The sequence below is a fragment of the Dipodomys spectabilis genome, unplaced genomic scaffold (assembly GCF_019054845.1).
Source record: "Dipodomys spectabilis isolate Male_0828 unplaced genomic scaffold, ASM1905484v1 ptg000073l, whole genome shotgun sequence".
In the NCBI taxonomy this organism is placed as follows: domain Eukaryota; kingdom Metazoa; phylum Chordata; class Mammalia; order Rodentia; family Heteromyidae; genus Dipodomys; species Dipodomys spectabilis.
The window spans coordinates 4,759,557-4,787,275 of NW_024870750.1; the positions used below are offsets into that span (position 1 = coordinate 4,759,557).

The 27,719-nt window shown below is 37.6% G+C and overlaps 1 protein-coding gene across 1 annotated transcript in view; it reads left to right on the forward strand.

Moving 5' to 3' along the window:
* The first annotated feature begins 1,663 nt into the window (after positions 1–1,663).
* Lrrc9 (leucine rich repeat containing 9) overlaps positions 1,664–27,719 on the forward strand; it is a 79,185-nt gene continuing 53,129 nt past the window's right edge. Inside the window, exons 1-12 of the mRNA XM_042682615.1 lie at positions 1,664–1,789; positions 5,918–5,994; positions 7,157–7,375; positions 8,903–9,043; positions 9,796–9,859; positions 10,146–10,216; positions 11,476–11,658; positions 16,732–16,887; positions 19,340–19,536; positions 20,245–20,376; positions 26,434–26,610; positions 26,938–27,055. Coding sequence (XP_042538549.1) covers positions 5,947–5,994; positions 7,157–7,375; positions 8,903–9,043; positions 9,796–9,859; positions 10,146–10,216; positions 11,476–11,658; positions 16,732–16,887; positions 19,340–19,536; positions 20,245–20,376; positions 26,434–26,610; positions 26,938–27,055 — 1,506 coding nt within the window. The 5' untranslated portion in view covers positions 1,664–1,789; positions 5,918–5,946. The remainder of the gene's footprint in view (positions 1,790–5,917; positions 5,995–7,156; positions 7,376–8,902; positions 9,044–9,795; positions 9,860–10,145; positions 10,217–11,475; positions 11,659–16,731; positions 16,888–19,339; positions 19,537–20,244; positions 20,377–26,433; positions 26,611–26,937; positions 27,056–27,719) is intronic.

Consider the following 27,719-nt stretch of genomic DNA (forward strand, 5'->3'; position numbering starts at 1 on the left):
TTCCCCTTTACATTCTACTTTATCCTTTGTCTCCTAAACATTTTGGTAAACTGAAAATGTACTCAATGAAGGCCGGTCAGACAACCTGAGATGGGTGGGTGGGGTTGGGAAGGATGTGGGGGAGAAAGATGGAAGGGATCACATTATGAAGCATGCTGCTAGCCGGGGACCCGGTGGCTCACGCCTGTAATCCTAGCTTCTCATGGGGCTGAGATCTGAGAATCGCGGTTCAAAGCCAGTGTGGGCAGGAAAGTCCATGAGACTCATCTCCAATTAACCACCAGAAAACCATAGGTGGCGCTGTGGCTCAAGCGGTAGAACGTTAGCCTTGAGCTGAAGAGCTGAGCGACAGTGCTCAGGCCCAGAGTTCAAGCCCCACGACCGACCCCCTTCCCCACCCCAAACACACACAAAAAACATGTTGCTGTCAAAATGAAACCCATGCGACACTTACTGAGGTTCTCAAGTGACTGCTTCCCTTTTAAGCAACGTCAGCTGGAAGACAGCTTAGATCATAATTTACAATTAGGCCGCCCCAAGCCCACTTTCTTTGTAGGGGCTCGCGAGGTCTTTTCTCCCAGGCTTCAAGGCCCCCACGAGGTGGTTGGTGCTCTGACCCCCCGGGTGCTGCCCAGCACTCGGCCAGGGAGGAAGACCCACCCTTCAATGGGGACAGGCCCGCTCCACCCTGGGCTCCAAGCAAACTGCTGAGCTGTGTGGATGGAGGATGCGCTTTCACCTCCTGATTTATCGCCTACCCTGGCCATCAATCTTCTAAACCAGGAAACAGTTTTACTTGTAAAGGGCAAGCATTGCTGGCCGCTCTTGGCTGTTCGGAACTCCAAGCGCTTCTATATGTTTGCCTTCAGAAAAAGTCTGACATCCCATCTTGCCAGGGGATGGAATGTTCCGACAAGTGAATGCCTGCTAACGTGTCGGGAGCCATAGGTTCCTGAACACTGGAATCTTTCTGTGGTCTTTTAGATCAGACTAAAACGAGTCATTACACACACACACGAAGCATACTGCACCATAATCTGACATATCGAACTGAAACCCCTCTGTACAACGACTTTAATAACAACCACCACCATAACAATAACAGTAACAGTAAAGGCCTGCCAGGGGACCGGGAAGATCCCGGCGGGCGGGCTCTCTCGGGAGGGAGGGCGCCGGCACTCCCGGCCCCGGCCTCGCACTCTCCGGGCTGCACGCGGGCCAGGCGCTGCTTTCCAGTCCCGGGGGCGGCGGGAGGCAGACGGCGCTCAAACCTCTGGGCTGGGCCCGGCTCGCAGGCCGCCTATGACATCACCGCTCCGTGCCTCGGCGGCTCAACTCCAGAAAGAGCCCGGCCTGCCAGACCCCATGGGTTAAATATGCTCAGGGTCAAAACCGCCGAGTGCGTGGCGCCGGCGGAAAGATGCAGGGACGGAAGGAGACAGGCGAGCGCTGGGCTCTCATCCTCTCCCAGAAGCGTTAGCGGGGTCTTCCGGTTGGACCCTCGTCTCTGCTGATTGGTTGGAGGCTTCTACCACGTGATGCGGACTCGGGACGGCCTGGGCTTTTCCCGCCCTTATATTCCCCTCCCTGCTCCTAGGTGGGCGGGGGAGGGGGGGAAACGCGCGCGCCTGCGTTTCCTAGGCAACCGGGGAGGGCTGTCGGTACACATCAGGCCAGGGACGAGAGAGGGCGCCGAGTCTGCTGCTGCTGCAAGAAAGAGACTGCTAGCCGGGAGTGCACTCTGACCTGTCTCGAATTGCCCCAGAATCCATCTTCTCTCAGGGATAAGGTGAGTAACCATCACCTGGCGGACTTGAGGACCTTTAGGACCTTCAGTACCTTTAGGCAGGTCTCCCAGGAGTCTTTGCTACACCTGAAGGAAGGCGCAAACCAACAATGTTGAGATCTTGGGACCCCCCCTAACAGTGCAGTGGCCATGATACTAATGGTAATATTGGCTTTAGATAAGGCCATCGGGGGAACCAGCCACATTGAAGAAGAGGAAGAAAGGAGGCGTGGCCCCCCACACGAGCTTAGGTAATGGACTGGGAGAACCAAATGTTAGTGGGCCCACCTGTTACTGATCATCTAGATCTGGAAGGGCCTTTATTGGAACTGGTAATGATAACTGGATTCCGATCTCTTCATAACCAAAAGAGGAAAGAATTCAGCCAAATAGGGCTTCTACTTTGCAGAAAGGAAATGTGGTTTTCCCAGAATGAATCCTTTATCTAATTTTATGAACAGAAACATGGTTCTTTATAGTCTGATTATAATGCTCCAAATGGTTATGTAGAACAATTCTATTTTAAAGTCATTTAAAACCTCCATTGAACACCTATTATGTGCCAGGCATTGTGAAAGAGTCATAGTTTCTGTCCTTAATGAACATGTAACCTGATAGAGAGGGAAGGTCCAAAAACATCATAATACAGTATGACAGGGCATGTATGTGCTAACCTAAATCAGGGTCTTAAATGGACAATGCTTATAGTATGACCAAAGAGTCTTAAAGTCTTCAGACAAGACCCTATTTAAATCATGTGTGTATGTGTGCTTCCTGGGGTTTGAACTCAGAGCCTCATACTCTTGCTTGGCTTTTTGGCCCTTCACAGACACTCTACCACTTGAGCCATGCTCCATTTCTAGCTTTTGGCTGCTTAATAGGATATGTGTCTCTTGAATTTGTCTGCTAAAGATGGCTTTAAACCACCGTTGAGTAGCTAGGGTTATACTCAGCATAACACTCTGCAGCCCAAACTCCTAGACTCCAGTGATCTTCCAGGCTCAGCCTCCCAAGTAGCTAGGATTACAAAAGTGCATGCCTCGTGCCTGGCCTATTACTTATTTTAGGAAAAACTCAATACTGTAAAAGTGGACATCCTATTATATTCATTTTTATAATGCAATTGTTATCAATCCTACCTGAATTTTTAAAAACTAAATACAAAATGAAATGAATACGGAAAGAATATCTGTGAGATGGGCATTTACATTGCAAATATCAGTACTAAAACGGAATGATACAGGTATAGGATTAAAGAGAATTAATAGTACAATTTAGAAAGTCCAAAATTGTGTCCGTGTGTGTGGGGGGGGCGGGGAGCATTCAGTAAGTAACAAGACTTGAGCAAGACTGGAATAAAGATTCAATTGCCAATGGGAAGTAGAGGCGTAATGGCAACATTTTATCCAGTTATACCCATCATCTAATCAGTGCCATCTTACTGCAACCACCATTCTCTCCGTGTCTGTCTCTCTCTTTGTCCGTCTGTCTCTCTCTTTGTCTGTCTCTGTCTGTCTCTGTGTGTCTCTCTCTTGATTACAACTGCTCTTTAACTTGCTTCTGCTTCTTACCCATAGCCATTGTTAATAGAGTAGCTAGAGGGATTCTCTGTAATACTTAACATAGCTCTTTCACTCAGAATCTTCACACAGCTTTCTTTCTTAGAAGAAAATCTGAAATTATCACAAGGGCTTACAAGATAACATGCAATCTGATCACACCATACTTCTCTGCCTTCATACCTAAATGGTTTCTACTTCTTTACTGTGTTCCATTTACATCCTTTCCCTTGTTATAATATAAATATGCCAAGTATACTCTTGTATCTCCCCTTGCCTTTGTTTTAATTTTTACATTTGCTGTTCTCTCTACCTGGAAGAATTTTTCCAGTATTTCCATATGGCTCACATTCCCTTATTTCCTTCAGAGTTCTGTTAAGATTCCACCTGATCAGGGAAATTTTCTCTTTTCTCCCATTCCTATCATTCTCTTAACTCGTATTTATTGTACCCTTGATACATGCATTGATGAACAGAGAGTATAGTATATTTGGATAATTTTCTTGTTTGTATTTTTTCTTGGTGGCCCTAGATTAGGGCCTCTCTTCAACTTCCTGATCCAGTGTCTTAGTCCATTCTGTTCTACAGAATGAAATACTTAAGATTAGATAGTTTTAAAGCAGTAGAAATTTATTTCCTACAGTTCTGAAAGTTTGGAAGTTGAAAATAAAGATCTTTCATCTGTGTCCAGTGATATCCTCATATAGCAGAAGGTAGAAGGGGGAAATATGACAATTCTCCCCCCATCAGGCTTGTTACAAAAAGCATAATTCCATTCATGAAGGAAGGGGGCCTTATAACCTCTTAAAGGGCCTACCTCTTAATACTTATCACATTGGTGCACCTGAACTTTCAAATTGTCCCTAGTTTACCAATACAGGCTGTGCAGCGCAGTAGTCCTTTGTGCATTTTTGAAAGTCTGTTGTTTTGCTCCCTAATGATTTTTCATAGGTGTCCCTTCCCCAACCATTGCTTCTTTAAATTTAAGGATTTTATTAAACATTTAGCAAAACTTCTTTCCCTGGTACCTTTGATTTCACTCTCTGTAATACTAAGCATACTTTCTAAAAAGGATTATTATTTTCTTTCTATTTTTGCATAGATCTATCCTACTCTTACTATTTTTTTCTATTCTAGACCCATCAGCTTTAACCTGCATCAAAGGCAACTCATGCCAGCAACTTAGCATGCTTATTTCCTTATTTATATAGTCATATACACATAAGTACATACATCAATGGGGGAGTTATTGTAATAAAAGGAATTATGTAGTGTTTAGCACATCTTGCCATGTCATTATATTAAAAACAAGATTTCTATATTTTAGATAGTATGATTGAAATTATATAATGAAAATATTTAAAATTATTAAAATTGGGTTAAATTTTATTGAAGCTATTTAGGTATTAATTGGTTCATAGCCTCAGTATTGAAAAAGGAGTTGGTAAGTTCATTTAAATAGTTATCATCTTGCCAGGTAAGGTGATAATGGTATTTTTTTTTCCTCTGCTGTCCAACGACAGTTAAGAATACTGTATTCAGGACTGGGAATATGGCTTAGTGGTAGACTGCTTGCCTAGCATGCATGGAGCCCTGGGTTCTATTCCTCTATACCAAATGAATAGAAAAAGTTGGAAGTGGTGCTGTGGATCAAGTGGTAGAGTACTAGCCTTGAGCAAAAGAAGTCAGTTCCCAAGCCCTGAGTTCAAGCCCTAGGACTGGCAAAAAAAAAAAAGAAAAAGAAAAGAAAAAAAAAAACAGAGTACTGTGTTCAGGTTCAACCAGAGTTGAATAACAAGATAAAATGGATCTTGTTCACATGAGGAAAACAGGAATATTTAGTAAGAGTAAGGAAAACATTGAACTAGGGGCAAGCTAAGGAAATGGGTGATTTAACATACTGTCTGAAGTTCGTTTTTCTTTCTTTTTTGTTCCCCCTTTGGTTTATCACCTGTTGTCACTGTTTTTGATTGTCTTGTATATGCCTTTATCTGCTTAGGGGAAGGGAAGGGGAATAACAAAATGGTGAAACAAAGGACAAAGGGTGAGCCAATGCAACAGCGATGCTCACAAGACACAAGACTCTTGGAAATGAACTTTACAGTTTACCAGGACCAGGCAGAGGGAGTTAGGAGAAGGGAAAGTGAGAGAAAAATGAGGGACGGGGTAATACTGTTGGACAATAAATGTACTCATTACCTTATATAACTGTAACCCCTCTGTACATCACCTTTACAACAATAAAATTTTTAAAATAGGTGAGAGACGACTATTTTCTTGAAATATTAAAGATTTCTCATACAAGGGAAAATGGACTTGTTTCATTAGAGCCAAGGAGGTAGAATGAGAACCAAAAGGAGGAGATTTAATAACATAATTAAATTTAGAATGTAAGAAAACATTAAATTCAGAATGCAGAAAACTGTAAAGCTAGAATGGACTGTCAACAGATGCCAACAGATACCCACCATTTGTGCTATGTGGTGTTCAAAACTTGTAGCTTCAAGTTTCACTTCAACTTGGAATGATATGATGCTAATACTTATTTCACTTTTTAAATTTTCTTTAATAGACATATTATGACCATTATTTTAATGGAAGATGATTGAAAGTGAAAATCTAAACCAAGACGAATTTATTAAAGAACTGGTGAGTCAACGCCTAATTTCTTTTCAATAATATTTGCAAGAGTATTAAATGGAATATTTCTGTATTCCTTGCTGGAGCTGGAAGGCTAAGCTGGAAGGGCATTCTTTCTACTCCATGACTTTTTTTTTGGGGGGGGGGGGGGGAGGTCCGGTCATGGGGCCTGAACTCTGGGCCAGGGCGCTGTCCCTCAGCTCTTCAGCTCAAGGCTAGCGCTCTACCACTTGAGCCACAGAGCCACTTCTGTTTTTGTTCTTTTTGCTTATGTGGTGCTGAGGAATCGAACCTAGGGCCTCATGCATGCAAGGCAAGCGCTCTACCACTGAGCCACCTTCCCAGTCCTACTCCCTAACCAAAAGTTTCCAAAAGAAACAGCGAAAAATCATGCATGTGGCATAGCTTTCTCTTTTGTGGGAATATCAAAATGGCATAGTACAAAGGACAATTCATAATGTCTAATCACAAATATCATCTTCTCATTTAAAATAAATAACTTGATCTCTTTCTTTTTTTCTTTGTTTTATGTTTAATGAGGAAATATAAGTTAAAATTGGATAAAAATACTGCAGGCACTGAATAAACACTAGTTTGGATTCAAATGGAGTCCGTACATAAATATGAATATAACAATACAATAATATATTTTCAAAGCAGTAACAGATTTTAGAACTCAGATGTTTTTTGTTTGTTTGTTTGTTTGTTTTTTTGCCAGTCCTGGGGCTTGAAGTCAGAGCCTGGGCACTGTCCCTGAGGTTCTTTTGCTCAAGATTAGCACTCTACCACTTGAGCCACAGAGCCACTTCCACTTTTTCTGTTTATGTGGTACTGAGGAAGGAATCAAACCCAGGGCTTCATGCATGTTAGGCAATCCCTCTACCACTAAGCTACCTTCTCAGCCCCGTAACAGATTTTAGAGACTCTTACTTAGACTGCATAAGGGCCTGAGTTTAATTACCTATTTTCCTGTCACCTTTCCTCACCAAAAAAAATAAAAGAAAAAGAAAAAAGAAGAAGAAGGAAAGAGAAGGAGGGTGAGAGGGAGGGCAGAAGGGAGAGAAGGAGGAAGGGAGGCAAGAAATATACTTGTGTTTCAAACTAATGGAGAAATCTTTAATAGTCAATTAAAACTTGATATAAATGACTTGATCTCTTTCTTTTAAAACAGTGTTTTTGCAATGGTCTGTCTTATGAGATGATTAGACAAGAAGGATCAGACACTTCAAAACTGGAGATGTTTTTCTCAGGGTATCCCTGTATAGTTGGATTAACATTGTTTCCTAACTTAACAAGTCTTACGATTGTCGCGCAAGATATTAAAGAAATTTCAGGGTTAGAGACTTGTTCACAGCTTAAAGAACTTTGGATTGCTGAGTGCTGCATAGAGGTAAGCTTGAACATAGATTTTTTTTTTACATGGAGTTTCTTACCCTGAATTCTTGGCTTTGGAAAAAAAATATATTGAAATATATGCACGAGGCTGGGATCAAAACAGACACATCAGCAAAAGACAAATTTATTTGTAAAAAAAAAAAGTGAGACACAAATTATACAAGAAAAAAGTAAGAAAGAAGAATCAAATCATAAACACACTCAATTTTTCAGTACTCAAATTATCAAATTATAACCATTCCTTATTAGTGGAAATGGTTCAGTTAGACACTGTTGGTTAAATGTCTATTTTGAAAAGCAATATTGTAAAATGTGTCAAGAGCCACAAAAAAGTATATGCCTTTTGATTCAAAAGTTCATATTCTCGATTTATCCTAAGGAAGAAATTCAAAAGCAAAAGCAAATATATGCATGAATTGTTGCAGTATTATTAACAAGAGCTAAAAATTTGACATTTAAATAATGCACAATTAGTTTTTCGAACTTTTCATAATTAGAGTAATTTTTATAAGCCTCATAAAATATTTTGTAGTTATTACATATTTTACCTGAGCAACTAGGAAACATTTCAGCTGATTTAAATTAAAAAAAAAAAAAAACATATAAAGGCCAGGCCAGTGGCTCACACCTGTAATCCTAGCTACTCAGGAGGCCGAGATCTGAGGATCGAGGTTCAAAGCCAGCCCAGGCAAGAAAGTCCGTGAGACTCTTATCTCCAATAAGCCACTAGAAAACCAGAAGTGTCACTGTGGCTCAAGTGGTAGAGCGTTCGCCTTAGCTGAAGAGTGTAGGGACAGTGCCCGGCAAAAAACAAACAAACAAACAAAAAACTATATATATATACATATATATATATATATATATACAAAATTGAGAATATATATTATAGCCCTACAAAATAAGAGTAGAGGGGCTGAAAAGTTGGCTCAGTGGTAGAGTGCTTGCCTTGCATGCATGAGGCCCTGGGTTCAATTCCTCAGCACCACATAAGCAGAAAAAAGCCGGAACTGGTGCTGTGGTTCAAGTGGTAGGGCACTAGCCTTGAGCTGAAGAGCTGAGGGACAGCGCCCAGGCCCAGAGCTCAGGCCCCACAAACATAAAAAATAATAATAAGAGTAGATTAAAAAAATTAAAGCCAGTCATCAGTGGCTTATGCTTATAATCCTAGCTACTCAAGGCAGGAAAGTCTGTGAGACTCTTATCTCCAATTAACTACCCAAAATCTGAAGATGGAGCTGTGGTTGAAGTGATAGAGAATTAGCCTTAAACACAAAATCTCAGAGACGGTGTCCAAGCCCTGAGTTCAAGCCCCAGGACTGGCAATTGTAACTAATAATAATAATAATGAAAACACACTAAATTAAACATATTCTATTCAGGTGGAGAATTTATACTTTTTTCTTTTTGCAAACATTTTTCTGCATATTGATTGTACAATAAAATGATATCGTTTAAATGTACTTTGTAACCAACTTTATTATAAAGACTAGTGACAAACACTATTCAATCTTCTTTGTAACAGAAAATTGAAGGTCTTCAAGAATGTAAAAATTTGGAAAAACTATATTTATATTATAATAAAATCTCCAAAATAGAAAACTTAGAAAGATTAATCAAATTGGAAATTCTTTGGCTGAACCATAATACAATAAAAAATATTGAGGTAAGATCATTTCAATAATTTGTATATAAAGCCAATTATTCCTGTGGAGTTTAACCCACAATTCTAAGATCATCTAATGTTAAGGGCCAAAATAATTACAAATAATGTAATTATAAAGGGAACTAAAATGTGTGCAGCATTTTATAACATATAGAAAACTTTATATATATATCATCATCTACTCCTCACAACACCATGAAAGGTAAGCTGTTATTTCTTCCTTGAAGGATTTTATTTTCTGTTTGAACTTTGGGCCTGGACGCTGTCCCTCAGCTCTTCAGCTCAAGGCGAGCACTCTGCCACTTGAGCCACAGAGCCACTTCTGGTTTTCCGGTGGTTTATTGGAGATGAGAGTCTCAAAGTCTCCCCTGGCTGGCTTTGAGCTGGCATCCTCAGTTCTCAGCCTCCTGAGTAGCTAGGATTATAGGCGTGAGCCACTGGTGCCAGAGTCCTTAAAGGATTTTTTTCAAAGAAGTTTAGAGAAGTTGTGTAACTTGCCTGAGATTATAAACACACTGTGAGATGTGTTCTTTTTCCACCCCACTCCTATCTTTCTGTCCTCCCTTGTCCTCCCTCTTCCAATGAGTTCTTTTCTACTAGAGGCCAAGATGGCTTCGTTTTACCCATTTTCATCTCTGCTCATGAGCCAGCTCCCAGAGCACCAAGAAAAATAATCAGATTGATCAGAGACAGCTTATAAATTTAGATTTTAATGATTTTTATTCCTAAATCTCATGTTGTCTAAATTTTAGGGCCTGTACTCTTTGAAGAATTTAAGTGATCTCAACCTTGCTGGAAATCTAATAAGCATCATTGGTATGTACTGTTCATTTGAATCTGAAGCAATGTGTCAATGATTTTTGTCAGCATGAAAAAAGAACACACCTGTTTCTTTCTTTTAGACCTTCTTTGATTGATATCTTTGCAACTCCTTTCTAAACCTATGATTAAGATGTGAAAATGTTGATTAATCACTAATTATGCAGTGTTCCATTAATCTTCTTAATATGAAAAAAATAGTGGTCATTATTAATATGATAGGAGATTAAAAGAAGATGAATACAAATTTCAATTTTTCTTTTATGTTGTTTTTAAATTAAAGGTCGATGTCTTGATCCCAATGAGAAACTAGAAAAACTAAACCTTTCTGGTAACCAGATAAGTTCTTTTAAGGTATGTTTACGTAGAATAATTTGCTTTTAATAACCTGGATTATGAGCCTTCTTATTGCAGAAAATGGACTAAACAATCCCTTTTAAGGAATAATGTCATTCTTTTTGGTTCAGGGAACTTGAGAGTAATCTTACTAAATTTGCCTTAATGATCTGACACTGTTGTAAACAAATAACTTTTTACTTGGTTCTCGAGATCATGTTTTCCCTTAGTTTTCTTCCAAACTTTTTGCCTTCTTGCTTCACTTTCTGGGATTCCATTGTCTCTTAGTGTCTAACAGCTCCTGGTCAGTCCCAAAACTATTTCTCACTTCTCATTTCTGACTATGTTCATTCCCTAAAAAAAATTCTCAACATGTCTTATGGCTTTAAATGCCTTTTATTTATTCATTACTCCTACAACTGCTTTCCCTGACAACTCCCCAGAACAACTCTGCGGAGCTCTGGTCTCTCCTTTCCTACTCAAGCAGTTTTCCTCCATCAGGCCTTCTGTTCCTCATCTCTCTATACGACATTTCTATTTTCCCAGTTAATTGTGCCAAAGTCCTTGTCATATCTGACTCCTCTTGTACTTTCATACCTCATACTCAACCCATCAGCAAATTCTGTTGCCTCCTGCTGAGGACATACTTCATCTGCATCACTATCAACCTGGTTCAAGATACCATCACCTCTCATCTATATTATTGAAGGGAAGGGTTAGGAGATCTTTGGAACAATTTTTCCTGTTTTTTTCCCTTTTCTCCATTACAATCTGTTTACACAGCAGCCTGAATAAGCTTTTAAAAATATGCCACATCAAATCATACTTCTGTTGAGAACCCTCCCTTGGCTTCTCATCACGTTCACAGTAAAGGACAATTCTTACAATGTCTCATGAAACTACATAAGCTAGTCCTCCCACCTTCCCTCCTAAAGCCTATCTGATCATGCACAATCATGTCTAGCAGGTTCTAATGAAAAAAATGCCTTCAGGTGATGGCTCCACCATCAGAGATACACGGTCCAATACATTTATAAAATGCATAGTTGTATAGAGTCAGCATTAAGTTGTTCTCATTTCTGACTTAAGTTTTTCAAGACTTTAAGTTTTTCACAAAGAGAAATATTTTAGCCAACTGAATTATTTCACGCATTTAAGTATGTGATTGAATGCATTTATTATAGTTGATTGTGAGTGATTTTAAGTGTTGAAATATCTCTTCTAGAAATAGACATTCACGGTTAAGTAACTGAATATTATCATTGCTGTTGTTTCAGGACCTTACTAACTTGAGCAGGCTTCCTTACTTGAAGGATTTATGTCTGAATGATCCTCAGTATAAAACCAATCCAGTGTGCCAGCTGTGTAATTATTCCACACATGTATTGTATCACTTGCCCAGTCTTCAAAGACTTGACACCTTTGATGTGTCAGCAAAGCAAATCAAGGAATTGGCTGATGTAAGTAAATTTCTGATCAGGTATCTGTGACTTAACTTTGTATTAGTTAACTGCATCATTCTGGCTATATCCGCATATAGCAGGCAGAATTATCTAGTCAGTTCTTGTCTGCAGTTCTACTTTTGCTCAGTGAGCAGGAAGTTTCATATAGAAGCATACTAATGATAACCTTCATACTAGAATTTGGTAGTAATCTCAGAGGCAAAATACTTTAAAATATTTTTTATAATCTCTACATACCTAAAAGAAAGAGATGTTAGCTAGGCACTGGTGGCTTATGCCTATAATCCTACCTACTCAGGAGTCTGAGATCTGAGGATCATGTTGGAAGCCAGCCCAGGCAAGAAAGTCCATTAGACTCTCATCTCTAGTAAACTACAGAGATAAAGCCAGAAGTGGTGCTATGGCTCAAGTGGTAGAATGCTAGCCTTAAGAAAAAGAATCTCAGGGATAGCATCCAGGCCTTAGGTTTAAGCTCCAGGACAAGAAAGAAAGAAAGAGAGAGAGAGAAATAGAGAGAGAGAGGAGAGAAAGAAAGAAAGAAAGAAAGAAAGAAAGAAAGAAAGAAAGGAAGGAAGAAAGGATGGAAGGAAGGAAGGAGAGGAAGAAAGAGAGGAAGGAAGGAAGGAAGGAAGGAAGGAAGGAAGGAAGGAAGGAAGGAAAAGAAGGAAAAGAAAGAAAGGAAATGAAAGAAGAAAAAGAGAGAGGAAGGAAGAAGAAAGGGAGGAAGGAAAGAAGAAAGAAAAAGACAAAAAGAAAGAAAGGAAGAAAGAAAAGAAAGGAAAGAAGGAAGGAAAGAAAGAAGGAAGGAAAGAGGAAGAAGGAAGGAGGAACAAAGGAAGGAAGAAAGGTTTTTAAAAATGATCAGTGTTGACTAGTTGGTCTAGTGCTATCCAACATCCAAAGCTTTTAATCCAAGCTACTCAGGAGACAGTGATAAGAAGGATTGTAGCTTAATGCCAGCCTAGGCAAGACTTCATCCCATCTAATAATGTGATTATGTTGGTGCATGCCTGAATCCCAGCTACTCAGTAGGCTTAGTTTGGAGGATCTGCTCCAAGACCAGCCCCAGGCAAAAATGTGAAACTTTATCTGAAAAATATCTAAAGAAAAAGGGCTGGACTCAAACTGGGCCTTGAGTTCAATCCCCAATAATAGCCAAAAATAAATAAGCTTAAATAAATTAGTAATGTAGCAGGTAATCAGTCACCTCTTACCTGGGACATGGTATATCAATTATAAAATGTCTATGGTTGGTGGTAGTATACCAAAGAATATACTGACCTTCTTAAAGACGTTCTGAGATTCTTTGAGGTGTGAGTGTATCTTCATACACTGCCTTCTGAAATCCTGAAGGGACTAGTTCCCAAGTTGCTGCTGACAGTGTATTTCCCCATAAGGAGTCAGTAATTTCTTAATGGAACTCTTAATGTTTTTTAATAATCATCCCCTAGTCTATGTCTAACTCTCTTGCAGTCCAGTGCCATTCCCCATACTCCATTTGTTTATGCAGTTAGTCATCCAATCCAGTTTTTAGTGACTAGAATGTGCCAAGAATAGGGACACTCGGCCCTTTTCATGTGGCTCATCTTCATATCAGTATTGCTAAGGAATGTCTTTTCTCCATTTAGCTTAATTTGTTTCTTTTCTCTTGCTACCCAGGGATTTATTCTCAAACTCCATTCTCTTCACTGTTGTTATAAGATTGACAGTGTTTGCTTCATCCTCAAATCTAAAATATCTACTGTCTTGGAATACTGAGCAAAGTGTTAGTGTTTATGTCCGTTAGAAAATGTTTGGTCATTTGCTGGGAAGGTGGCTCAGTGGTAGAGCACTTACCTTGCATGCCTGAGGCCCTGGGTTTGATTCCTCAGCACCACATAAGCAAAAAGAAAAAAAAAGCTGGAAGTGGCGCTGTGGCTCAAGTGGTAGAGCGCTAGCCTTGAGCTGAAGAGCTGAGGGACAGCGCCCAGGCCCAGAGTTCAGGCCCCACGATCAGACCCCCCACCCCTGCAAAAAAAAGAAAAAGAAAAAAAGAAAGAAAGAAAATGTTTGGTCATTGGGATGAATGTCTTCTCAAAGTGTTAATTTAGCAGGAACAAAACTTCACAGAATCAACCATATTTTTGGAACTTGCACTGTTTTCTCTGTAGTTTAACATCAGGCAAAGACTCTACAAAAGGGAAGAGAAACCCGCTAGCAAAATAGATATAGTGTTCATTTATCTAACAAGTATTTAATGCTTATTATATTCCAGGCACAGTTCAGAACAGACTGACCAAACCAAACTAGTGAGAGAAGACAGACAATCAACAGCTAGCATGTCAGGTGATAACAGATGCTAGGAGCAAAATAAAATGAGTAAATACAAAGGGATTCTTGGCAAGAAGTAGAAGAAAGGCTGCTGGATGTTTTTTTGTAGAATGATCAGGAAAAGATTTTCTGATAAGGCAATATTTGAGCAGAAGCCTGAAGAGAGTGAGGGAGCAAGCCTTGTGCATACCTAAAAAAGATCTTTTCAACATCAGCAAGGGAAGCACGCCTCTCTCATTTGAACAACAGAGGGCACTAAGGCTCTCTCAGTGCTTGAGGAAGAGAGACAAGGCCGCATTAGTGAGAGTAGCAGGTTGTAAATACTTTAGCTTTTACTTTGAGGAGACAGAAACCACGGAAAGATTTTGGGCCTAGGATGAACAAGCTTACTTATGTTTAAAAGGGATCCTTTTGGATAATCTATTAAGAATTTCAGGTTAGAAAATTGTTATGGCAAATTTTAGCTGAGAGAGATGGGTATTTTGATATACAATATTAATAGAGAAAACAGTACAAAGTAGTCAGATTCTGGATTCTGGTTGTAGTTAAAAGGTGGAACCCAGATGGATTTGCTGATCAGAGGAAAGAAGTAGAGAATAATCTAAGTTATTCATCTGAACAATAAAAAGAATGAACCGTTACTTGATGAGAAGAGGAAGGCTATGGTAGAAGTGAACTTAAAAGGAAAACTCAATTTAATTTTAGGCATGCAAAGTTTAAACAGTCTTTGAACATCCAAGGAGGTATGTGCAATATGTGGTTGAATAGATATCTGCTGTTTTCAGAGGGTTTCTCGGGTTGATGATATAAATAGGAGAAGTACAAGCAGGAAGATGGCTCTTAGAGCCATGGGCTCATGAATCACAGGAAATGGTGTGGGTGGGTTGCATATACTTGAGTGCTAAAGGTTGTGGGGATGAGGAGGAAGAAATTGCGGAGGAAGCTGTGAGAAAAACTAAGAGATGGTTCTGCTGATAGTCTCACATGTTTGATTCTACCTTGTAAATGTCAGAAGTGCTATAGTTTGAAGAACAATGTAAGATTTTTTTAATAGTCTCTTATAATGGTATTCTACCGCTTGAGCTATCTCCCATCTCAATTTGTTTTTCTTATTTTTTCAAATAGAATCTCATTTTTTTTCTTTTGCCCCAACTGGCTTGGAAAATCATCCTCCTATTTAGATTTCCTGCACAGCAAGAATGTCAGGCATATACCCCTGGGCATAGCCTTTTTTAATTTTAATTTTTTGACTTTTTGCCCAGGATGGCATTGAATCACGATCTTTCTGATGTCTACCTCTTGAGTAGCTGGGATTACAGCTGTAAATCACCGTGCCCAGTTAGTTTCCTAACTACCACTCAGAAACAAGTTGTAGCTGTTCTGTGTGATGAGCTTCAACACTATGATTGGTTCTACATATTTTTACCCGTGACTTTGAAATAGTTTGTATAACTTGTAAGTGGCAAACAAAGTCAAAACCAAAAGTCAAGCCCACTAGAGAGCCATCATGAAGAGAAAGCTGAACATGAGGACTCAAATAAAAGAGATCTGGATTTAAGCCGTAGCTGAATTTATTATTTGGGCAAACAAGCCCTTTTACCTCATCAAACTTAAGTTTTCTGAGCTATTTAAATGATGGTGATGACAGTAATATCTTTTGTTTGCCACAGATTATTGTAGGACCTAAGGAATTAATACATATGTAAGCCCATGTAAATTGTTAAATGCTATTTTAAAAAACACTATGAAACTGTCATTAAGCATACTTCTATATGACTTTTAGTTCTTTTTTTGGTCTTCAAGGAAACCAAGGGATCAAATTTTGTCTTAGTAAAAACATACAACAAATTGAGGATTTAGGTTGAACATCATAAACTAAATAAATCAAGTAGAAAGAGCCTGCAACATAGAAAAATACATGTCTTAAACAATACACATCTTCTAATGTATTTAGGATATATATTTCTTGATAAAGAGAAATGCCTTTATCATTTCTAGATAAAGTTGGGTTGCATTTCATAGCGTACTTAGTTAACATTTTATTCATATAGCTCCTTTAAAAAAAAAAAAAGCAGAGTGAGTTTATCTGAAAGTTAAAAAAGGGCATGAAAGTAGAAAGACTTTGTATGAGAGGTACCCAAAGAGGAGATCCTTAATATAGCTTTAAAAAACAAACACCATTTAGCTATTGTATATGGTGTATTCAGTTGACATCTCATTGTTAACATTAGTTACTCTTATTAAGAAATTAGAAATAATTACATTAGATTGACAATTTTATATATGCCCCGTCTAAACCAATTCTTCTAGAACTTCCTTTTATATATTTGGAAGGGAAAAATTAAATCCTATTCTTAGCTGGGCTCTAAAAAATGAGTTAATGTTTGCTTTTAATTCTCTTTAATTTCTTTATTTCTTCCTGGGTAAATAAAATACGAATAATGTAGTTTTATATATATCTTATGTCATTAGTTGAATGATAGTATTTTACAAATTAAATTCGTGTCTGCAATACCTCTTTGTGTCATCATCCTGGAAATGATGTGAATAGTACCACATTAAATATTATCCATAAATAGGCTCTTTGGAATTTTGTATTTTGCATATTAAATTGAAATGTACAGCAGTGAACTATTGTCACTCCAGCTTTCATTATTGTTGATCTAATAAAACTTGCAAATTCTTATGTCATACTTTTATTTATGATTACTTGTAATTTGTATTTATGTAATCTTGTATTGTTTTCTTTCCTTCTTTTAGACTACAGCAATGAAAAAAATAATGTATTACAATATGAGAATAAAAACTGTTCAGAGGCACCTTACTGAAGACCTTGAAAAACTGAATGATAGAAAATGCAAATTACAGAAGTTGCCAGAAGAAAGAATAAAGTTATTCAGCTTTGCAAAAAAAACGGTAAGATTTAATCAAGTAAAATTTCAATAGCTATCTCTTAAGAAAACTACCAAACAATAGCAAATCTTTTATAGTTGTATTTATTAGCACATATATTTATATTGTGCATGTTATAATACATTATGTTTTACATATAGATAATTTCAAGTCAAATTTGCCCCCAGAAGCTTTTGATTTTTAGGTAGTTAACTTACTTCCTTTCTGTGCCTGAGAACCTGCAATTTAAAAAAGATACACAATAATGTAGTTGTGAAACTTTTTAAAGCTGTGTGAGACAACTTTAAATTCAAAAGATGCAGCTTTAATTCAAAAGAATTAGAGACCCATTAGACATTTCGGCTGCATTTTTATTATATACCAGCAGATCATGCTCAAAATTTACTTTCTTATGTTAGGTGCTAAAATACCACTTTTCCAGTAATATTGTTAAGATATAAACAAAGTAGGAACTTTAAATCAAGTTGTACTTTATATAGTATATGTGTTTTTTTATTTAAAGTAAGTTGGGCTAATTTAAATTTTTTATTTTAGATTTCCTGTTTTAAAAGTAAGAGTCTGACAAGGTATCAATGGCTTACACCTGTAATCCTAGCTATGCAGGAAGCTGAGATCTAAGGATCAAAGCCCAAAGAGCCTGGGCAGGAAGGTCCATGAGACTCTGATCTACAGCTAATCACCAAAAAGCCAGAAATGGAGCTATGGCTCAAGTGGTAGCACACTACTGTCTGGCACTGAGCAACAAACTCAGGGACAATGTCCAGACACTGAGTTCAAATCCCAGGGCTGGGACCAAAAGAAAGAGAGAGAAGGAGAAGAAACAGATTGAAAAATTAATATTTACTATTCCATTTAAAATAGAACCATATATATTCATATATACATAACGTTTACTGTATTTTTAAGTATGAAGAAATAATGAGTTATTAAGGTAAAGGCATAGAGAAACAGTCAAACTATTTGAAAATAGAGGAGTTGGATCCTCAGTTTATATTTTGCCAAAAATAAATGCCAACTGGGGAAAAAGGAACTAAATGAAAAAACAAAAGCACAAAAGCTTTTGTTTATTTTACTATGATTAACTTCTTCCTCAAAAGACCATAGTTGAAAAATCAGTGAAAAACTGGAAAACAAGTGAGTTAAAAATGGCAAAATTATTCAGGTTTTTGGTCTCTTTTTGTCCCCCTGAAATACTAGGAACCTTGCTAGGTAAGCATGCTGCCACTTTAGCTACACCCCTAGCCCTAAATATTTATTTACACCAAAGCTAGCATTTTAATTTTATTTTGGCTTGAATATAAGCAAATGGAACAATATTTCATTTACTGTATTTCTTTGCTTCATTTATATTCAATTGAGAGACATGTTTCAAGTACCCTTATACTGGTTCTGGGGCTTGAACTCAAGACCTGGGCAATGTCCCTGAGCTTTTTTGCTCAATGTTAGTACTCTATCACTTGAGCCATGGTTCCACTTCTGCCTTGTTGGTGATTAATTGGAAATACGAGTTTCCTGGAATTTTATGCCCCAGCTGGCTAGAAACTGTGATCCTCAGATCTTAGCCTCCTTACTAGCTGGGATTACAGGTGTGAGCCACCAGCACTTGGCTCTTTGTATTCTGTAATATTTTATTTATTTCTTTTAAATTATCTTTAGGTACTTATATAAAGAGGTTTCAATTCATCATATCTGTTAAGTATTGTAGGTCATCATTTTAATAATTAAAATGAATAAAAAGACAGGATAAAGAAAATAAACAATGGGGAAAACAGAGGTAAAAATGCTTGAGAAATTTTCCTTCATTTTATTCTTATGTCATTTATAAATTCAATTGTGCTCGCATAACTAAAAGTAAGATAAAAGGTCTTTATTTGATCAAGATCAAATTAGCTGCAGGAACTTGCACCAAAGTCGAAGTCAGACATTTGATGTGATATGAAGCTTAGCTATTTATTACCTAGATTTCTGTAAGGTATATTGAATAGGTAGGTTTAATTAGGTGGCTGATGCAGAATACCACATGGTATGCAGGCAGCAAAAGAAGTTTATTTACTGAACTGCTGCCTGCAAAGGGGTGACCTACTCCCAGGCCAGGAGTTATCTAGGCCAGGGACCTGGAAGAGATGTGGCCACACTGGATCTGGAAATCACCTCAGGGCCTGGGACCTCTCTGTGGTCCTTAGGGAGGTGTGCCCAGAGATACCCCAGGAAGTGACCTAGCAGAAGTGGGAGGTGACTGCTTCTAGGTGTGCCAGTTACCTTGGGGCAGAAACTTAGCCAAGAGGTAGGAAGGTATCTGCACTAGGCCTGCATGGCCTGAGGCAGACCTTACAATTTCCACTTTACTCATTTAAATTAACTTGTAGATCTCACTCCAAATTTACTACTCGAACTTAGACTTTGCCTTTACCATATTTCATTTTTATTTTGTTATCTGGTACATTCTTTTAAACAGCTGGAACGGGAACTGGCTGAGCTCCGGGGGTTTGGCAAACGCTCTAGTGATAAATCCTTTAACAGTAAAGCAGCTGAACCTGAAGCACTGAAGGAAAATGAGCCTGCCACAGAAAACACAAGCCTTCATCAGAAGTTATTGACCAAATTAAATGCCTTGAATGAAAGGGTAACATTCTGGAACAAAAAACTAGATGAGTATGTTTAATGAATTGTCTAGTTATTCAGATTTGAAACATGAGAGAATAAGAATATTTGAGACCATCGGTTGAGTTGAGTTGCCTTATTGGGGACTGGAAAGGATTACTGTTTGAAGTAAAACAGGAAATGCATTCCCAGCCCCAGTTCTAGTTCCAGTTCCTAGGACATAAAAGTATCACTTGTTCAGAGCTGGCATAGAATTCTGCAGTTCTTAAGAACAGTGAGATTCCTCAGAGTGGCTTTGGGTCACATTGTTGCTCTTCTGACCTCAAACTAAAAGCACCACTGGAGTCCAAACTCACCAGCTAGGTGACATCATAATGTGGTCAGTTTATAGTATCTTTTAAAAATATACTAAGGTATTAAAACTTGCCTATAACAATATTAACAATAACTGCCAACTAAGGTCAACTGTTAAGACATGTGGATATTTCTGTTTTACTGAGAAAACTGGAAAGATGGTGGCCATGTTAAACTTGAATAGTCTTCTCACCTTCACATACTCTGAATGAGGCTAACAAAGTTCAAGGTGATTTTGATCACCAGTAATAGGGCATCTTTTATTTGGCTCAACTCAATACCAGTCTTGCTTTACTTATGGAAAAAAAAAACTAATATATTTAACGTAAGTTAAAAAAAAGATAATAAATTTCAGTGGCATGAGTTTTAGATTATACTGATACTTGTATTTTTTTTCTTTCATAGAATTGAAACAATTTATCGTAATGAAGTAAAACAAAAGAAGAGAAGTCATGGGTTACTGATCCCATTTTTGTTAATTGAATTGGAGACTGTGGGAAACATACATTTTGAAGAAGGCACTCGAGCTAATGATTGGTAAATCTATTTGATTTATAAGTATAGCTTTAAAAAATAATTTTTTTCATCAGGCACCAATGGCTCACACCAAAGATTGCCTAGAACCATAATGGTTACCTAGGTATGTGGAGATGATCCAGAAAGCTTATGAAGCTGGAATGTACTCGTGTACATTGCCTTGGAACTTAAGTAAATTATGTGATAAAAACACATTCCTATTTTTATGGAGTAGAATGTCAAGTTTATATGAACAATTTAGGGGAAAAAAAAGGATATCATTGTTAAGAATTATTTTATGTGCCTGCTTTTAATTAGGGGTGGATTTTTACTCCTTTGTGAATAAAATCTTCCCCAGGGTCTGAGGACACCTAAGTAGAAAGATGTATGATGCTCTCCCAGAGAGAAAGGGACCTTTTAAATACTTTCTTTCATATCACTGTGTCTATATCTCCAGTAGTTAACATGTTTCCTTAACCACAAACACTTAGATAATAGGTACCCATGCCAGGTCCCACATAAAGGTGGCCTTGACTTTTTATTAGTATATATTTTTTATTACAAAGATACTGTATAGAGTGGTTACAGTTACATGAGTAAGGTAATGAGTACATTTCCTATGGAGCATTGTTACCTCCTCCTTTGTTTTTCTCCTAACATCCCCCCCACCCCCAAGTTGTAAAGTTCATTTTTAACATAGTGTCTTGTACATCTCATTATTACAATGGGTCAACCTGTATCCTTATTTCAGCATTTTGTTATTTCCCTTCTCCTCCCCAAATTAGAAAAATGTATAAACAAGATGCAGGGCACTGGAATCAAATACAGTGAAAACAGGGGTTATACCATGGGGGAAGAACATACAAAAGAAACAAGAAAAAAATCACATAGTACATTATAAATACATTAAAAAAACAACAGCAAGAAAGATAAAACCACTTGTGTCCCTATCTTGGGGTTCATTTCACTTATGTACATATGGTCATATGTACATACCTTTTGACCTTTTCTGCTTGTCCTAGATATAACTAGTTATTGCAAATAAGGGAAACTATGGGGCCTATGTTTCTTTGGGCAAAGCCTTGATTTTTAAAGTAAAAAACTGAATCATGTATGGCACATAAATAAGTTTTCAATTTTTTTTGTTTGTTTATTTAAATGTGGCCGGGTGCCGGTAGCTCACACCTGGCTACTCAGGAGGCTGAGATCTGAGGATCGTGGTTCAAAGCCAGCCCGGACAGCAAAGTCTATGAGACTCTTAGCTCCAGTAAACCACCAGAAAACCGAAGTAGCACTGTAGTTCAAGTGATAGAGTGCTAGCCTTGAGCTGAAATGCTGAGGGAAAGCACCCAGGCCCATAGTTCAAGCCCCACGATCTACCAAAAAAAAAAGTGTTTACCTAACTTAAGCAGAATTAACTAAATAGTAGATGTGATTTTTAGAAATAGTAATAAGCTGGGCATTGGTGGTTGACACCTGTAATCCTAACTACTCAGGAGGCTAAGATCTAAGGACTGCAGTTCAAAGCCAGTCCAGGCAGGAAAATCCATAAGAATCTTAACTCCAATTAACCATGCAAAAACCATAAGTGGAGCTGTGCCCTGAGTTGAAGTCCCCTGACTGAAAAAAAGAGAGGAAAAAAAGGAATAATAATAATAATATATTCTGTTTCTTTTTAGCATCATGCAAGGTAAGCCCTTGATGAAACATTGTTTTTAAAAAATGTAAAAGCAAAATGACTAAAAAAACTAATTCTAAAATTTTGTTAGGCTAACAGTTAGGTAGGATTGACAATTGCTTACTTGGTTTTAATATGAATAACCTTGATTAATTTTAGGGAGATAATAAAATAGATGTTGGCAGAATTTCAAGGACTATTTTTTTTTACTTTAGATATTGTACAGCTTGGTCACCTTGAATCTTATCTTTTATGTATGTTGAGAAATAACAACTGAAGTACTTTAATTGCTATGTACTTTATCTCCAGTTGTTTTATTTAAATATTGATTTCTCTTTTAGTAAATTTAAGGCCAAGGATTTTCAAAAAGTTTTTGAGTATAACTCTGACTTTAATAAAAAGGATTTCTATTAAAATTACTTTAGGGAAAAAAAGGCATCGATGATTTCTAACTATCATTATTCCTTAGCATCATTTTTTAATAAAATACAATTACATATTTTTAAATTAAAAATACTTATTTTACTGTGACTTGCTGACTGAGTGAGTTGTTGTTGCTCCTGTAGTTTAATCAAGATCATGTTATTTACCTGTATCTTAACAATTTTGTTAAGTGTTGATACCAGACAACATCCATCAAGTGGGGACCCTAAAACACAGAGGATCCTGTACTTGGGTTTCAGAAGCTTTCAGTCTAGTTATAGATCCTGTGTCATTACAGTAAAATAACTGTAATGCACCACCAATCTATCTATGTGACTATAAGTTGCTTGTGTGTCAAAAAAGTCAAAACATCTAGCACAGGGCTGAATTTACAGTGCAATATATAACCCTAGTTCATATTTTTATATCACTTTATAGTCATTTAACAATTTCTTTAATTCAGCTATGTGAAAGATTTTGTGTTGTGCTATTTTAAGAGTATAGCAGTGCCACTTTTTTGGTTTACACTGAGAACATACTGGTTTAAGTGAGTCAGTTAATTTTTATGGAACTATTGTCTAGGAGTATAAAATGCATTTAAAAGATGAAATTGAGCTCCAACCATCTAAAAACATGTGTATTCTACATTTATTAAAAAGAGTGGATGGCTTCGATATGATTATCTTAGTCAGTGATGTACATCAGTGTGTATACTTACACATTCACGCCTCATTGAATGAGTGAGGACACGCAAATGTGAGGTGCCCTTACTTTCCTGACAATTATTTGCTATTGTTAACCATTCCTTCCTCATAATTCTATTTCTCTGGGTTTTGGAACTTAGGCATTTTCTGCTTTCATTGCCTTCCCTTGCCAATCACAGGGAGCTAAAACCTAAAGCCTTGGATTCCTGTCAGTTGGACACTTCTATATGAATGTCCAAGTGGCAAGGCAAGCTAAGCGCATTTACAATGTATAAAGGAGTTAAACACAGAAGACTGAGGTTCAGACTCTGCATGATCTTGGAACACCATTTAATCCATCTGAACCTCATCTTTCAAGTGAGGGAAAGAATCTACTGCAAAAGATACTGATAGCAATGAACAAGATAATGTGAAAATCATTTTTGACTTGTTTGTGTTGTTTCTGATTTCGATATCCACTTGGTTATGCAGGCTCAACAGACAGTGAAGCCAGTCTCAATTGCATTCTCTCCCTCAGTTTCCCTGTTGATAAGGTGCCAAGAGCCACAGGCTCTCTTCCATGTCACTGCTATCCATCCATAACCAAAATGGTCTTGCTAAGTTCTTGTCTAGACTATTTTACTACTCATAGCATAATACCCTCATGCTGTAGATGTTAACCAATCAGTAGAGACCCCTTCATGGTCTTTCTGATAATCCTTGATGCCACAGCTTACACAAGAAAGAATTCTGTTAAAAAACAAAAACAAATGAAAGCTTTTGTAGGGAAACTACAAAAGGATCTCACTTCATAAAGCTCTCTATGCCCCTGGTTCTTCCATTCCCGGGAGAATAGACTAGAAGCTAGTGTCAGCTGATCACTTCTACCAATTCTTTTGGGAACCTTCAAGCCTTAATGAGACATTCACAGAATTCCACACTGGTTTCTATCAGAGTATAAGGAAATATAATACAGAGATCTTTGGTGATTCCAGGACTTGCTGATTAAGAAAGATCTGAATGATTTAGGCCCAGCAATCTACCGGAGGGGCAGTGTGTTTCCTCAGTTAATGATATGGCTGTTTAGCATTACCTTTGAACTGGTTAGCAGGCATTGGGACACTACTTATATTTGTCTCTCTCACCAGCCTGTGTCCTCCTGGATTAGTTTGGTTTAGGCAGTTTATTTTTTAGCTGTAGGATGAGTGATCTGTCAGCTCTTATCTGCACTAATTAAGCCTTTGATGGAAATAAAGTGAGATGCTTTAATCAGGAACTCAGATAATAGGCTCAGGGATAGACACTGGGAAATTTAACTTTGTGATTTTAACTCACAAGTTCAGATCCTAATTGTTTATATGATTAAGTCATGGAAGGCAAAAATAACCCATCGAAGATCACTTACTCCCTTGTCAAAATGATCTAATTATCAATTTTATCTTAATCTTGATTCAGTGTAGTTTTAATACATATACTAATTTTATGAGAGTGGCCAGGGGAGAGCAGCAGAGAGTCAACTAGCACTTCTGTATCTATTTCATTCTTAAGCTCTTTACAATCTTATCCAGTTCTCAGATCATGTTCTGAATGATCTTACCAAAGGCTTTATCTTAAGTAGGCCCCCCCCCCCCCCCCCCCCCCCCCCCCCCCCCGCTCATTACTTACCCAAAGCTTCCCTTTCTTTAAGGCCTGTATCCGTTAAGAAATTATTTTATTTATGGCTTTACTTGTTTATCTTCTATCTATTTTGGAATGTAGGCTTCAGTGGAACAGGTACACTCGCTTTTTTACTTCTGTATCCTAACTTAGGAAGTCTTTACAAGTAGTCCAATAAGAGGCAGTGGTGATTTAGACTATAGCGATTATGCTGAAACAATATTTAGCATGCATTTCAGATTACAGCCAGTCATGCAGATGACCTAGATTCTGATAAGGAAAAGAGGAAGGTCCATTGCAGTAGTTTTAATCTGAGCTTCCAGGTAGATGTTTATGCCACTGAGTTGAAAAACATTCAGGAGGAGCAAGTGTGTGCTGAATTAAGTTAGACTGTACAGAAATATCAAGGAGGTAGGTCAAGTCTGGGTATATTTTGCTACATTGGGTAGAGAGAAAGGCTATAAATGAAATAAAATGATTTATTAATGTGTGCGTGTGAGATAAAGACAGACAGAAACAGGGACAAAGAAGACAGGAAGGGAAAAAATGATAGCAACCCAGGAAAAGTTTGTGGATACAAGAAAATGAAATAATGATCACTGGGGAAAAACAAATTTTGTGGGGTTGTTTTTGTTTTTGTTTTTTGTGGCCAGTCCTGGGGCTTGAACTCAGGGCCTGGACACTGTTCCTCAGCTTTTCTTGCTCAAGGCTAACACTACCACTTGAGCCACTTCCCACTTTTTCTGTGTATGTGGTACTGAGGAATTTTGGAACCCAGGGCTTCTTCATGAATGCTAGGCAAGCACTCTACCACTAAGCCACACTTCCAGCCAAAATCCAGCATTTTGAAGTCTGTCACAGGGCTATGAGTATAGCACAGTGGTAAATCACTTGCCTGCATGGACAAGGCCCTTGGTTCAATCCCCAGCAACACAAAAAGAAAAAAAAAAAAAAGAGAAGAATCAGCAAAGAAAACTATGAAGGTACTGTCAATTAATAGGGAAGTCAAGGCTAGGAATGTGGCTTAGTGGCAGAGTTCTTACCTAGCATGCATGAAGCCCTGGGTTCAATTTCTCAGTACCATATAAACAGAAAAATCCAGAAGTGGCACTGTGGCTCAAGTGGTAGAGTGTTAGCCTTGAACAAAAGAAGCTCAGGGACAGTGCCCAGGCCCCAAGTTGAAGCCCCAGGACTGGCAAAAAAAAAAAAAAATATATATATATATATGCATGCCAAGAATACATAGTTTCACTGACTCCCCCAAAAATATGTTTCAGGAAGGAACATCTCAGCCAACATAGCTTTTACACATAACAAATGTAATAATTAGAGAGGAAAAAAGGAAGAGGTGACACTACAAAAAGAAATGTACTCATTACCTGACTTATACAACTGTAACCCCTCTAGATTACCTTCACAATAAAAATAAATAAATAGATATAATAAAGAAGAGAGCTATCTGTACCATATCTTAAAATTCAGCATCTCTTTTGAGTTATGTATAGTTTCAAATATGATGTATCTTTAGCAAAAAAAAAAAACCCACATAGTATGAGCCATAACATTTATCATATGTACCTTTGTGTTTTTAAATATTAAGGAAAATCTGTTCTTTTGGTTTTTTACATTCCTACTTAGGTTTAATTCTTGCTATGAATTGATTTTGTCACGTTTCTGCACGTGGGACTTCAAAGCATATGGTATTACAGGAGTGAAAGTAAAACGGGTGATTAAAGTTAACAACCGTATTCTGAGACTGAAATTTGAAGAGAAGTTTCAAAGTTTTATCGACCGTGAAGATTTACATAACTCAAAGTAAGAAGTTAAATTCTGCTGCGAACAATGTTTTATTTTATTTTACTTTATTTTTATTATTAAACATTATTTACTTTTTCTTACAAAAAGTCTTCCTGTTTAAAGTTAGCTAAATTGAAAATATACCCTGTTCCTACACCTCGCACAGCTGAGACAACCTCCTAATTTATCCACATTGGATTTCTTTTGGAAAAGTAGGGTTGGGAATAGAAGTATTAATAAGGACACTGGATTGTTCAATTAGCAGAAAATATTCATGACAATTCATGTAGTTATCTGAAGTTTTTATGAAATTCTCAACCTTTTTCTGTTTCAATTGCTCTCAAGGAACTATCAAAAGATGCTGGAATGCCTTTTTTATGTTTTTGATCCAGAAGTTACAGTGAAGAAAAAGCAACTGCTCCAAATACTCGAAAAAGGATTTAAAGACAGTGCTGCAAGCGAGGTAGCGTAACATGTCACTTAGAGTAATGCTTTCTTCCTAATGCATGAACTTCTGCCACCATTCAAGCTTCTGTCCAGGTTCATGGCAAATTCTACTGCTAATTCCCAAGACCTTTGGGACATCACAGAAAGGCTGACATCGTCCCTCTTTGGCTTATCATCCTTTCATTGCTTTATCTGCTTGGCTCTCTACTTGATCCCATTTTTATGTTGTCATCTCTTTATTGATAACTTTGGAATCTGTTTTGACTGGACATAAGTCTATTAATAATCTTTTTTTGTATTTTATTGTAAAAATGATGTACAGAGGACTTACAGTTACACGAGCAAGGTAATGAGTACATTTCCTATTGAGCATTGTTGCCTCCTCCTTCGTTTTCCCCCTACCATCCTTTCTCTCCCACCTCCACAGCTACTCCCCCAGTCCCGCCAAAGTTGTAACGTTCATTTTCAACATAGTGTTTTTTACATCTCATTGGTACAATGGGTCAGCCTGTATCCTTATTTAAGCATTTTGTTTTTTCCCTTTCCCTCCCTGAATTAGAGAAGTATATATACAAGACGCAGGGTACGGACATCGAATACAGTGAAAACAGGGGTTATACTGTCGGGGAGGAACATACAAAGAAACAAAAAAAAAAATCACATAGTACATTATAAATATG